The sequence below is a fragment of the Pungitius pungitius genome, chromosome 19 (genome assembly GCF_949316345.1).
Source record: "Pungitius pungitius chromosome 19, fPunPun2.1, whole genome shotgun sequence".
Lineage (NCBI taxonomy): Eukaryota > Metazoa > Chordata > Actinopteri > Perciformes > Gasterosteidae > Pungitius > Pungitius pungitius.
Window position 1 is genome coordinate 4,482,485 of NC_084918.1, and position 12,994 is coordinate 4,495,478.

The following is a 12,994-nucleotide window of genomic DNA, read 5'->3' on the forward strand; positions in this document are numbered from 1 at the left end:
ATTTATTCGGAGGATAAATGGTCACAGTGAAATCCAGCTAGCGCAGGCTCGTGCAGCCGTGCACGTCCAACGGCAGTTTTTACTCCTCCTGGGAAATGTATTGTGTGCGCAAAGTTACCCCAAACGCAGTTCAATTACCCCACACCAACTTCACCTAACTACACCGCTCTGATTGGAGCGCCGAGCACGCGCTCTGCAAAATCCGGGAAAATGGGAGGGTGAAACAAAAAAAAAGGTTTAATTGATGTTTTCCCATGGAACGACCCCTCCTCCTCCTCCTCCTCCTCCGCAACACAGGCTAGCCCTCAGGTGGAAGAAATCTTTTTTTTTTTTTTTGTGGGATAACATCAGGAGGGTTTGTCTAGGCGAGCCAATCAAATCCCTCCTCTGCAATAGATCGGTGCTATAATACAAAGCAGTAAAAGCGGTCGCCTCACACAAGCGGCTGCAGCTCGACCAGAGATCCCGTGGCTTTTAATTCCTTCACCACTTTTTTTTTTTTTCAAACCCTCTTTCGATGTGCCCCGTTCGTTATTACCTCATTTCCGCACCTGCCACAGCAGAGACCGGGCGAACGGCGAAGTAGAGGAGGAGACAAGGGCATTGCGAGAGCCGGGAAGAGGCAGACGGCGGAGAGACAGCAGCGGCTACTCGTTTGAGATCTTATCAAAGGACCACAACAACAAACAAAAAAAAACAACAACAACAACAAAAAGAGAAGAAAATGCTGCTCTGGACCAGAATCGTTTTGGTCGGTCTCGTCTGCTTGTCCTTGGTGTCCTCTGGGATGGGATGCGGACCGGGCAGGGGCTACGGCAGGAGAAGACACCCGAAGAAGCTGACACCTCTCGCGTACAAGCAGTTCATCCCCAACGTGGCGGAGAAGACGCTCGGGGCAAGCGGCAGATACGAAGGCAAGATCACGAGAACCTCCGAGCGATTTAAAGAGCTGACTCCCAATTATAACACAGACATCATATTCAAGGATGAGGAGAACACCGGTGCCGACAGGCTAATGACTCAGGTAAGGAGACAGAAACCCTTCTTTTCTCGCCTCCCCCCCCCATCCACACACACCTCCCTGCCTCCTCTCACTGCCCCGTCTCCTAACGCACCATCACTGTGCTGCGCACTGCAACAACCTCCTTGTCAGACAGATTGCGCACCTTAAAGGGAAGTCTGCTGTACCCGCCGCTGAACTCTTCACACTGAGCCCCCTTGATTTTTTTCCTCCCAACTTCACCGTAAAAGCGGATGCTCTTTATGCACCAGCACCCAAAAGGCTGCAGAGCTGGAAGCGAATGCAGAGATCCGGATGGAGAAGTGATGTGCAGGCGGACAGTCAGGACACTCGGCCTTCATGATTGTGACAGTGTAGTTGAAATATTAATGTGGCCCTCTCCTCGTATCTATATTTGTATATTTTGTGCGGCTCTGTTCGTTTTTTTGGACGGAGGCCCCGTTGATGTAACATTACGTTCCGGGGGGGGGGGGGGGGGGGGGGACATTTCACGCTTGTCATCGCAGCTTGCTTTAAAGCGCCCTTTCCCCCCCCCCCCCCCCCCCCCTCCCTTTCTTTTTTGTTCCGACCCCGAACGCGCAGAGCCGGGGATCCGCGCCGCTTTAAAGCCGCCGGGCTCATTCGGGCATGGCGCGGCTCATTCAGCGTTTCGCATGATGTGCATCAGTGCATGAAACAGCGGCGTGGCTTTGAGAGTGTTCTGAACACCGTTAGGACTTCATATGCGGGGGGTGGGGAGGTGGGGGGGGGAGAGTCGGTCGGTCGTGTCTGGGAGCAAGGCGCGCATGGGGTGATGGTGCCTCGCTGGCATTGATGATGGCATTTTTTGTACAATGCTCCATCCTAATGGTTATTAAAGCTCACAGCTCGTTCCGTGCAGATAAGGTGAGCCTGACAACACGTCGGGGGGGGGGGATTTCTCTCCCGGCGGCAAGGATGTCGTCTTCAGCATGACTTTTAGCACTCAGATGCTGGTGAATTATTAAAAGCGCTTGGGTGATATTGGCTCAGTAATAATAAAATGCCGGTGGTGATGATGGTTATGAAGCCATGCGAGCGCGCGCCGGAGTCCCTGAACCTGTGCCTCGCGCCATGCATGATCACGAGCTCCGATGAAATATTCACTGTGCGTGCGGTCTCGGCTTCCCTCTCGGCCCTCCCCACATCTCTTCTGTGATACACCTATAGGTTCCCATCCACACAGAGAGAGCGCTTCAAGGATGGGCGCGTGAGGATGTCATTTCCCAACTGGGGGGGTGTTCAGGAAGCCCTGCTTTGGATCCTCGAGGAGGTTCCTGGGGCTCCAGAGGAAGAAGGAAAAGAATTGTCTGATTTCACTGGTGGTTCATACATTTGTCAGAATATTGAGTCACATCTGCCATTTGGTCATCTTAAACAGTCCACCTGCTGGAAAGACAGCTGTGTGTACAGGTCTGTATGAAAGCAGGAGGAGGGGGGGGGGGGTCCCTCAGATACGATTTGATTATATGGCTGGAGTTTGTCTAATAAGGGGCCTCAAAATCACACGTGTGGGAGCTACTGTTGTACAGATTTGAAAAAAAGCTTAGTAGTTAGTTGTTTCTGGTCTTTTACAGAAAAAAAACTCCACAACATGCTCGAAGTGTGACATGTACATAAAAGGGCTTTTTAGGCACCCCTCGCTGGGCCTTAAAACGGAGTTTGAACTTGTGACCTTCGTTCAGCGGGAGGCCATATAAGTTAAAACAGGTGACGTTGTTCTTATCGTACAAGACATGAGGTGATCACATCTGGTGATGCACATCCAAACGAGAGAAGCTGAGCAGTTTTAAAAGGCTACTCTGCCAAGTGTCCTGTTAAGTGTTATCACAAATGTACGCCGTGCCATTTACGTAGCTCCACGGCTTTACGCATGAGTCACGGTGCTATTACGCACGGAGTTTTACGCGTGTAGTGGACTTTCACCACAGTCGTTAACTTGCGTGTTAGAGAATAAATGTACCCGTACTTGCGGCACGGCACGTGCATGCAGTGGCTGATTTAGGTGTATGCAATAAACCAACGAATTAATGCAATTACTTCGGTCAGCCAAGACGAATTCAGACATTCAGGAAATTCACCAACAGTGGCGTTTAACACGCTTTTAGAAAGTGAGTGACGGAGCCCAAGATGAAGAGGAGCATGACCCCCACCTACAACTGTTGAAACGTCAAATGCTATGGTCCCCAGATAAGAGTTTCCCTTGTGAAGAGGGGAGATTGTCCTTCACATGTTGTGCTTTTTCGGTGCATTTTTTTTTGTTTTATTCATCACACCTGAGACCACGTGTAAAGCAAGCAAGAGCATTCGCCCCGTTACGGTCACCCACACACCTGCAAATGTCCCTTTCCACGCTGAAGAGAAGCTCCACTGGCTGTTATGACTCCGCAGTCTCATGCACTCAGTGCAAACGGGTCGGAAAAGAGATGAGCTGGCGGCGTGTTTGCGCTGACAGGTAGCTGATAAGTGTTTCCTCTGACCAAATCATTTGTGAAAAGATTAAGAGGGAGGCTGTTGAACAACTTTTTCCGCCGGTCTGTGGCGCCCTGCTGGGCTTCACGGTGGCTGAGCAGAATGTGGTTTGATTCGCGGCACACGACCTAATGAATTAATAAATACGTTAAGCTTTACGGCTCTTGACTCCGACCATCCCACTCAGAATGGTGGGAGGCAATTTTGTGTTGTAAGGGGGGGAGGTGGAGGGTTGGAGGGGGGGGGATTCTTTCATTATTATTTTTTTAATTCATCACATTCTACAAGTGTGATAAAACACTGATATTGTCATATGCCTTAATTGGTGTTTTTGTTACGCACGTTTTTTTTTTGGGGGGGGGGGGGGGTCCGTGAGAACGTTCCCACTCTCCGAACCATCACTCTGTCCACGAAGAAGAGGGAGACAGCGAGTCACAAGCAGTGCCGCTTCTTCTCCGCGCGCCCTTTTTCCATCCGTGGATATTTCACGGGTCTGTCAGTCAGCAGCAGCCCAAACAGCCCGACTTAAGAAGGCATGTCACGTTCCTCTCAGACTTTGCAGGAGAGGGATCCTGAAAGGTTCCCTCCGCGGTGGGGCTGAAAGGACTCTTTGTGATGTTTTATTTGACATATTGGTTGAGCGTCGAGAATAGTTGTCTTGGAGAAGGCCAAGCATCTTCATTGAGAGCGACGCAGAGGTTGGGCCGCCACGGTTTGTTTATAAGACCAACTGCAGATATTTTGAGGCAGCCGGCTGCTCCTGACGATCATCATCGCGTCATATCAATTATTGAGTTAAAGAAAACAGACAAGTTTGCAACCAACAAAGGACTCTCTCTCTCATTTCTCGGCCCTACTGACATGAATTCCTAATGTATGCCTGTTGTGTTCGATGCCACACTTTTGGAAGGAAAGGCGCAATTCTTTTTTCCCCAACACCAAAGGCCCGCGTGTTATAGGCCAGTGAAGCGAATGCGGTGCCTTATTAATATTTCACCGGCTGCTTCCTTATCCGGGATGTGCCCTCTGTAAGCCCGGGGATGCAGTTCACGTCGTTTCACCTCAGCTGGGAGGAATCAGGTGTTATCGAGGCCTCTGTGGGGTTATTTTTTTTTAATCGTTTACACCATAATGGGCATCAGAGGTAAAGCAAACGAGCCAGATGTGCAATGCGCAATTTCTGGGGGAGGGGGTGGGGGTGTACTATTTGATTTCTCTACGCATAAGATGAAGTATTCTAGTCAAATTACGAGCCCCTGCTAGTCTCAGCCACTAAATGCCGCTCTTGATTGAGACGTTTCTACAGTCTGCGCATCTGGACCATTCTGCGCAAGGCTTGGACCCAACAGGTGACTAACTAAAGTCCATGTCTCCCCCCTGCAGAGATGTAAAGACAAGTTAAACTCTCTGGCCATCTCGGTGATGAACCAGTGGCCCGGGGTGAAGCTGCGGGTCACCGAGGGATGGGACGAAGACGGACACCACTTCGAGGAGTCGCTCCACTACGAGGGCCGCGCCGTGGACATCACCACCTCGGACCGGGACAAGAGCAAGTACGGCACCCTGTCCCGGCTGGCGGTGGAGGCCGGGTTCGACTGGGTCTACTACGAATCCAAAGCCCACATCCACTGCTCTGTGAAAGCAGGTAAGGCTGCCCCCCCCCCCCACCTTCCCCCCATCTCCCTCTCCTCTCCTTGTCGAGTAAAAAAAGAAAGGTCTGTGCGCACCGCTGGATGTGGGAGAAAACAACCAGACGTATCACCGGGGCACGTTTCCCGTCAGGTGCGATTGTAATCTGGGAGAGCAGGTGCGGAGCTCCGAAGCCGAGCTGCAGTCGTGCTTTATCTTTTTAGAAAAAGCTCGCGCGCAACACCAGAGTTCCTTCAGCTGTTTGGCGAGGGGAGGGGGGGGGGGGGGGAGAAACGCAGATTAGACGCGATGAAGGTGTCGAAAACGAAGTGGCGCCTTTCAGGTGCCTCGATCGGCTGCAGGCGTGCACGCGACGAAACGCCGCGAGGGGAGAGCGCACGTGACACCGCGGTTGTTTGTTGTTTTGTTTTGTCGTTGATTCGTTTGCCAAAAAACATAAATTCCACGATCACCCAAAAAGAAGAAGAAGAAGAAGAAGAAAAAAAACACCCACTGATCATTCAGTTAATGGTTAATGACGAGAACGTGCACTCAACGTGTTTCTAACGGAGTGCAACGTATGCGCCCTTCGTTCGGGCTATGAGCCGCGCTGCTATGAACGGTGCGTGGTGGCGTTATGAGCGTCTCCCGTGCAGCTTATTTCTCGATCTTACATCGCCCCACACCGTCTCCTGGTGGGAACCACGGCCACAACCCAACAAGGCTCCTCGGTGTGACCCACGACGGGGAATCATTCTGTCCGGTTGTTTGCGTATTATTATAAAATAACTGCACGTTGTTACGTTTTTTTTCCAAAAGGAAATCATTTTGAGCTCCTGTGGGATTTTTTTTAAATCTCAGGTTTAAGCTCCAGTTTTTCTTTATCTCAAAGACAACCTTCGTTTTGGTTCCTTTTTTGGGGGGGGGGGGGGGGTGGGGTAAAATAACCTTACAGGCCTCTGCCGAGCTAAAAGACACCTATGGCGCGTAGAAACGATTGAAGAACCGTGTGTTTTTTCTTCCTTAACCCAGACTTCATTGATAAATCCCTTACTTGTCATTCAACACACACGTTTTGAGATCACAGTATGATCCGGGCCGACGTGTCATTCGGGGTCATGCGACTTTACCAAAAGGATTTGGCTCTAACAATGTCGAGTCGGTTGGGGTAAATCTGGTTTTCAGTTGTCACCTTATTTCATGCTTGGGAATCTTAAAAAAAGAAGATTAAAAAGCCCCCAACTTCAGAGCAGGAAAAAGCCCCCTTTTTCGTCCTGTGTGCAGGACAGTGTGATCCCAGAGACTGGTATGCGAAGAGCTCCACCAAGGCCAAAATTATTGTCATCAAGCCCGAACAACAAAGCAGCGAGAGGTGGTGGAAAGAGGGCACATTGATGTGGCCCAACAGAAAGCATTTAAGAGTCCGGGCCCTCATTTAAATTCAAATCTACAACTCGAGAGGCTTGGAAAAGTGGCTCCACTGTGCAAATAGTAGTTGTGAGTCGCCTATTTGTGTGAATTGTCACATGGAGGTTTCTGCACCTGAGTAAATATGGGGACGAGTAGCTGGGAAAGGCGTAAGTGTTCTTTACCAAGAGTAGCTTGATCCACAAGCTGATTTAGAATAACAATGCCTGCTCTTTATTGGGTTTTTTAATTAAGAATAGATGAGCCAAGGCTTTCGCGCACCCCCCCCCCCCCGTCTCAGACCACGCGGGCCCAGCCAATACGCATTTGGCAGGCAGCAGACAGACATCATTATGCAAAATGCATATGGGCCACCGTGATGTGTGAAGGCAGGAAAAAAAATATTTAAAAAAAAAAGAGGAAGGTTAGTCAGTGGGGGGGCTTTGAGGGGATGAAAGGCACCTGCGATTCGTTCTATCCAAAGTTGTTTTAAGTTATCAAATCGTTTTGGGGAATCATTTCGCAGTGCTCCAAAACGACCCCAAATGGCCTCAATAACCACGTTTCTGACGCTGTGTGATTTTGTCGCTCTTGTTCAACAGAAAACTCCGTGGCGGCGAAGTCGGGCGGCTGCTTCCCGGGCTCGTCCACGGTCACCCTGCAGGACGGCACCACGAAGGCGGTCAAACACCTCCAGGCCGGCGACAGGGTGCTGGCGGGAGACGCCGGGGGGAACCCCACGTACACGGACTTCATCATGTTCATCGACCAAGACGCCACGACCAGGCGGCTCTTCCACGTCATCGAGACCGACTCGGGCCAGAGGATCGCGCTGACGGCGGCGCACCTCCTCTTCGTCGGCCGCAACGCCACGCGGGGGGGCGGCGGCGGCGGGGGGCGGATGTCGGCGATCTTCGCCAGCCAAGTGCGATCCGGCCAAGAGGTGTTCGTGTACGACGCCGAGCGCCGTCGACTCGAGCCCGTGACCGTGAAACGGATATACACGCGGGAGCACGAGGGCTCCTTCGCGCCGGTGACCGTGCAGGGGACCGTGGTGGTGGACCAGGTCCTCGCGTCCTGTTACGCGGTGATCGAAGACCACGACCTGGCGCACTGGGCCCTGGCGCCCGTCAGGCTCGCCCACTGGGTGTCCTCGTTGCTTTTCAGGTCGCAGCCCCGCGCGGGCGCGCAGAGCGACGGGGTGCACTGGTACTCCAAGGTGCTCTATCGAGTGGGAACGTGGCTCTTGGACAGCCACTCGATCCACCCACTTGGGATGTCAGTGTACTCGAGTTGAAAAACCTCTGCTTCCGGGGAGCAAAATGAGACTCACACGTAGGACACGCGAACTATTCAGTAGAATCAAATCAAATCAGATGATAATGATACAAAAAAAAAAAACAAAAAAAAAAACGAACGAACGAACGAACAAGACAAAGGCCCCGGCGGAGTTGGGATATTTATTTCAGTGACTTTTCCATGTGTCCCCTTTCAAAGAATGAATGGAGCCTTAAAAAGTTTCTCATTGAATAATTTATTCTCATGTGAACTCGCTGCTGTGACACAAATGGATTCTGAGACGGTGTGAGCAGCAAAATGTGCATATAATCTATTTTTGTATATCTCAAATGCAAAAAACAAAACAAAAAAAAAGGCAGAAAAAAAGAAAAAATGGAAAAGAAAAAATATCGCCATGAGAAAGAAGAAGATCATGTAGAAAGGAGCTAAAGTTGACAGGTTGCAATGTTCATATGTGCATATATGTGCAACTGACTGTTATATTTTGGGGGGGGGGGGGAAACAAACTTCGCGGGGTTCCATAAATTATATTTTTATACACAGAATTGTAAATTAGATTTTGACAGATCGCTACCGAATCACATTTCGTTATTTGAAATAGTGTAAGATATGAGAATATATTTTAATTTAAATACAGTAGTTGGGAAAGTATTGAAAAATCTTGTACTGCTTGGTTTATTAAGAATTTTATTATTTTGGAAAATGCTCGTTTAAGTTGTCGGAGAGGGACAGATATTCTGCCTCATGTCTGCATACTCTGCTTTTTCTTTTCTCTTGTGTTTCTATTTTTCTGTTTTCCTCTGAGAAAAAAATATTAAATGCAGATTCTGACAATTCAGTCAATGTTAAAGTAGTACTGAAACAGTTTCGTTAAATAAATTAATAAGTAACTCATGTAAATGTACTAAAAATGTATTTTTCTTTTCATATTTTGTAATAGGGAAATAGTTTTATAGAAATGACCTGCGGCAGATGCAAAGTTTGGATAGTCTATATAGCCAGACCATATAGTTAACTTTCATAACAGGGCGATGCGTCAAAAAATGTCTAGAGTTTATTATTTATATGTTTATTACAAAATGAGATAAAGAAAATCTTCAAACTTACAGTTGTTACATGTCTTTGTCTACATTTGACCAGCATTCGGGAGGCAATTTCCCGGACAAATGAAGCCATTCAATTGGTTGTTGACACAGAGGACTGATAAACGGATTGTTTTGCGATTATCACGTCTGATCCACCTGTTCATTTCTGGGCGGTTATAATTAACGTGGAATCGTTTCACGCGGTAATTGAATGAGCCTAAATACAAAAGACAACACACACACACACACACACACAATTTAACCCACTTTGCTAAAGCTTTCTTCTTCTTCTTCTTCTTCTTCCCTTTTTTTACAAAATGGAGAAATCGTGGCGCTTTGAACTACTTTTTGCGTGCTTGCGAAATGTTGAGAGCCCGTGTCAAATTTAACGAGGTTTGCCCTCCGCAAATAACTCCGAACTTGCAGACAAAATTAAACACAAGCGTGTTTGTTGGCTCCTAGAAAAAAGGTGCTGCTCGGGGGTCTGCTGGTCTGAGGTCAGATTGCTCCATCAGAGACTGACAGTCAGCCCCCCCCTCCACCCCCTCCATGAGGAAAGAAGCACGGGGCTTTGGTCAAAATCACAGCTTAGTAAAACATTCGGCGGCCTTTAACAAACCGCTTTAATCCTCCGGTATTTTCACAGGGACGCGCTTAACGGCGAGGTATCGGTCATCCCCGGTGACCTCTTGATGCGTTCTGCGGGACGGAGGCATCGGTTTCTCCCGCGCAAGGCGGTGTCGGGTTGAGCAAGTGCGACCCCGCGCGGTGAAACGCGAGAACTGCCGATTGGCCTTTATAGGCGGGGTCGAGCGAAATCACAGGCAAAAAGGAGCCGAGACAGCCATAAACTAGGAATGGATCTGCGTGAGGTGGCTTTCAAGGATTTAGGATTTAAACTTAAATATATTAGTGGCAAAATAATGACCGATATATTAAAATAATCACTTCTTTGAAACTACTGGATTCTATCCGATTAAAAATGATCATCCTCTCCACCCAGACTCATCACAAGGTGAAGAAGGAGCCCTGAACCAGAGTTTCCGAGCACTGCAGCAACATGAGCAGGAATTCCACGTCCTTCTCCCACATTGTGTTGCGTTGTTGATACTGCGAGGTGGAATCTTCGAGGAGGGACAAAGCGGGCCCATCTCTGCCGGCGCTGTGACCTCGGGTCCCCGGCAGATACAAAAGCGTCCGGCGCAGGGCAGCATTCCTCAGAGCAGGTAAACAGAGCCTCCTCTAATCCCTCTGGGGGCCCTCAGTCTGCTCGGGGGCTCAACAGCGGCTTTTACAAACGTTGACATTCGCAAACATTGAGCGGTCTGGCATTCTGGGAAAAAAAACAAAAAAACAAAACTGGGACGTTTCTAAGAGAGTTCTGCAAATGGCAGCGCAGGCGTCCCTTCCCCGGCAACATCCACCCTCCTCGGGATGTAGGTGGTTCAGGTTGAGGTGGGGAGGGGGGGGGGGCCACGGCCTCCTCCCCGACCGCCAATGAGCTCAAACACACAACAGAGGTTACTTAAGAAGCTTGAGCTAAATTTACAAAGGAAAGATGGAGGAACTAATCAGTTACATTAGTACCGATCTCGCTCACACACACAGCTGTTTTAAAAAAAAAAAATCCCAATCAAAATGCTCCACATGAAACCAACCAAAAACCCAGAGAAGAAGGGTTTGGCCGGATGATTTGTGATGATTTTTTTTTAGATGTAAAATACGCTTTTCATCTCACAATAAAGACAATACCATTGCTGCATGTATCCAAATATTTATTTTTCTTCAGTTTCTTGTATCAACTTAGAGAATGAATCACTTTCTTTTGCAAAAAAACGTTTTTTTTTTTTAGCATCACATGCTTCACAGTATCAGAACATGAGTGAGAAGACTCAAGAGTTTTTCCAACACAAAACATTCCTTCATGTTATACAGCAGATTGTGAACCCACATGACCGGATGGATTGTCAACAAGTCCGGCGGCGAATGTTGGATTGTCAGTGATTATTATTTGTTGAGATCAGGAAACCACTGCAGTCTTTTTTTTTTTTTCTTTTTCTCTTTTATAAAAAAAAAGAAGAAAAAATCCAACCAAACAAGGCATGTGAAGAAGCTGGGAGGAGCTTCTGGTGGCGTGAAAGCCGTAAAGCGGCTCCAGAGAGTCACGCGTGTGCTCTGTGAAAGCGGGCTGTCCTCACAGAGATGGAAACCTCCCTCCACCGGGGGGGGGGGCTAACACACACACGCACACATACACGCACACACACACGCGCACACACACTCTCAGGTAATCCAGGTAGGGCCACCTAGTTCACTCAACAACGCGGCCGCATCAAGGAAAAGATGAGCGGCCGGAAGGAGAGCGACATGGAGGGAGAAAAGCAGTAATGGAAAGGAAATGTGGACAAATGTATTAGTTTGTTTTTTTTGTTTTTGTTTTTTTTACAAAAAGAGCCTCCGGTCCGAAGCCGAAACGCCGCTGTGGAGGAACCTGAAGCGTTAGGTGGGCGAGTTTCCGGCGGCGTCGATGGGCGGCGCCTCTCCGCTGTGGGACAACCAAGGCGTTAATACGAGAGCGGGACACGTGCTGCGAGACTGAAACCAACAAACAAACAAACAAACAAACAAAACAACAGGCCACACATCAAGTGCTCGGACCATGCCGCTGGTTCGGAACGCTTTGCCTCAGCAACCGAGTTACTGGGAGGATAAATTTGAAATCAGTGGAGATCTTCTTGTTGGACATGGAGCAAACCGCCAACTCCCCCAACTCAAATTTCCGTATGCTGAGCTTTGCAATCGGAGCGGTGTCATCTGGCGCGGATTAAATAACTGCCAAACCAGACCAGACCAACAGCGGCATTTGAGTCGGGAAGAGTCGTAGTTACATTTCTATACGGCCCCCGGTAATTAATCCGGACCAGAAGTGGAAAGAGTAGTTAAAAACGTGCTAAACCTTCGGCATGGTCCTTTAACCTGAACAACAGCCCCCCCCCATGAAGTGACACCACTTTGTTGACTGGGATTTGATCTGAGAAAAACAAATACAATCGTTATTTTAGCGCAAACTCTGGATCGCCGCGTGGACCTGTTGGAGAAAGTAGGAAGTGCATCGTGATACCGGCAGCCGTAACAAACGGCTTATACAAAAAAAACATAAGAAAGAGCCATAGATTCTCTCTCTTGATCAAACATTAAATACTCATGGATGTGATTAGATTAACCGTTAATCAGCCGGCTGTAAATCAGGACGTAATAAAGCACCATTTTTTCCCCACCAGGAAACTACGATGAGAAATAGATCACGTCTAAAAATTCAAGGTACACGTACGTACGGAAATTCTTAAAATTAAAAGGTACCAAAGATTCAATATGAATCTGCTCTGTCATTTACAGGACCAGGTGTCTTGTAGCAAGTTAATTAACACCGGCACTGCCGGTACGCTTTCAAATCCACAGGATTCAGTACAACACTCAAAAGCAAGTGACCCAAAACACGACAAGACATCAGATACACAGTTAGGGAACAACTCAAAACAAAAATGGAATAAAAAACATAAAGAAGACAGTTTAGAACAAATTCACAACGTACAAAAAAAAGAAAACCTCAAAGAAGGAATTTTAGGAGTTTAGACACTTTTTTTAAAAAGGCGACACAATTGACCCAACAATTGTGCCGCTTCAAGCTTTTGGAGCGTCTGGTGACCAACGTGCTGCTTCCTTTGAAGACCTTCAGCACCTTCAAGTGGCGGATCATTTAAGGAGAGCACCAGTAAACGTATGAAAGGGATTCACACATGCAGTCGATTGTCAGGGTACCTCTTGGGGCGAACATGAACAACTCTTACCGAAGACCCTAAACCAGAGCGGTTTGATCTGTGATGTCATTCAGATGCACAGCCGGGAGCTCAATTACTAAACCCGAGATTAAAACGAAACAATGGCTCGGTGTTACAAAATCTTTGCATTGGTCAAATCCGTTGAAACACTTTGCAAAATGTGGCTACATTTCACTTTTCCTCTCGCAGGGTCGGGGCTGTGGGAGCCGGACATCCGTATGACA

The 12,994-nt window shown here is 48.3% G+C and overlaps 1 protein-coding gene across 1 annotated transcript; it reads left to right on the forward strand.

The window, feature by feature from the left end:
• The first annotated feature begins 362 nt into the window (after positions 1–362).
• On the forward strand, positions 363–8,952 carry shha (sonic hedgehog signaling molecule a). Its single transcript, XM_037455248.2, has 3 exons — positions 363–1,024; positions 4,895–5,156; positions 7,150–8,952. The coding sequence occupies exons 1-3, from the start codon at positions 725–727 to the stop codon at positions 7,842–7,844; spliced, it is 1,257 nt and encodes a 418-aa protein (XP_037311145.2). The 5' UTR covers positions 363–724; the 3' UTR covers positions 7,845–8,952.
• Positions 8,953–12,994: the final 4,042 nt, after the last annotated feature.

What these genes read in the sequence shown, in the direction of transcription:
- shha (XM_037455248.2), top strand. Translation starts at nt 725, where the DNA reads ATGCTGCTCTGGACCAGAATCGTTTTGGTCGGTCTCGTCTGCTTGTCC. An exon ending in CCGACAGGCTAATGACTCAG is followed by an intron (nt 1,025 to 4,894) that starts GTAAGGAGACAG and finishes TCCCCCCTGCAG; the next exon opens with AGATGTAAAGACAAGTTAAA. An exon ending in CCACTGCTCTGTGAAAGCAG is followed by an intron (nt 5,157 to 7,149) that starts GTAAGGCTGCCC and finishes CTTGTTCAACAG; the next exon opens with AAAACTCCGTGGCGGCGAAG.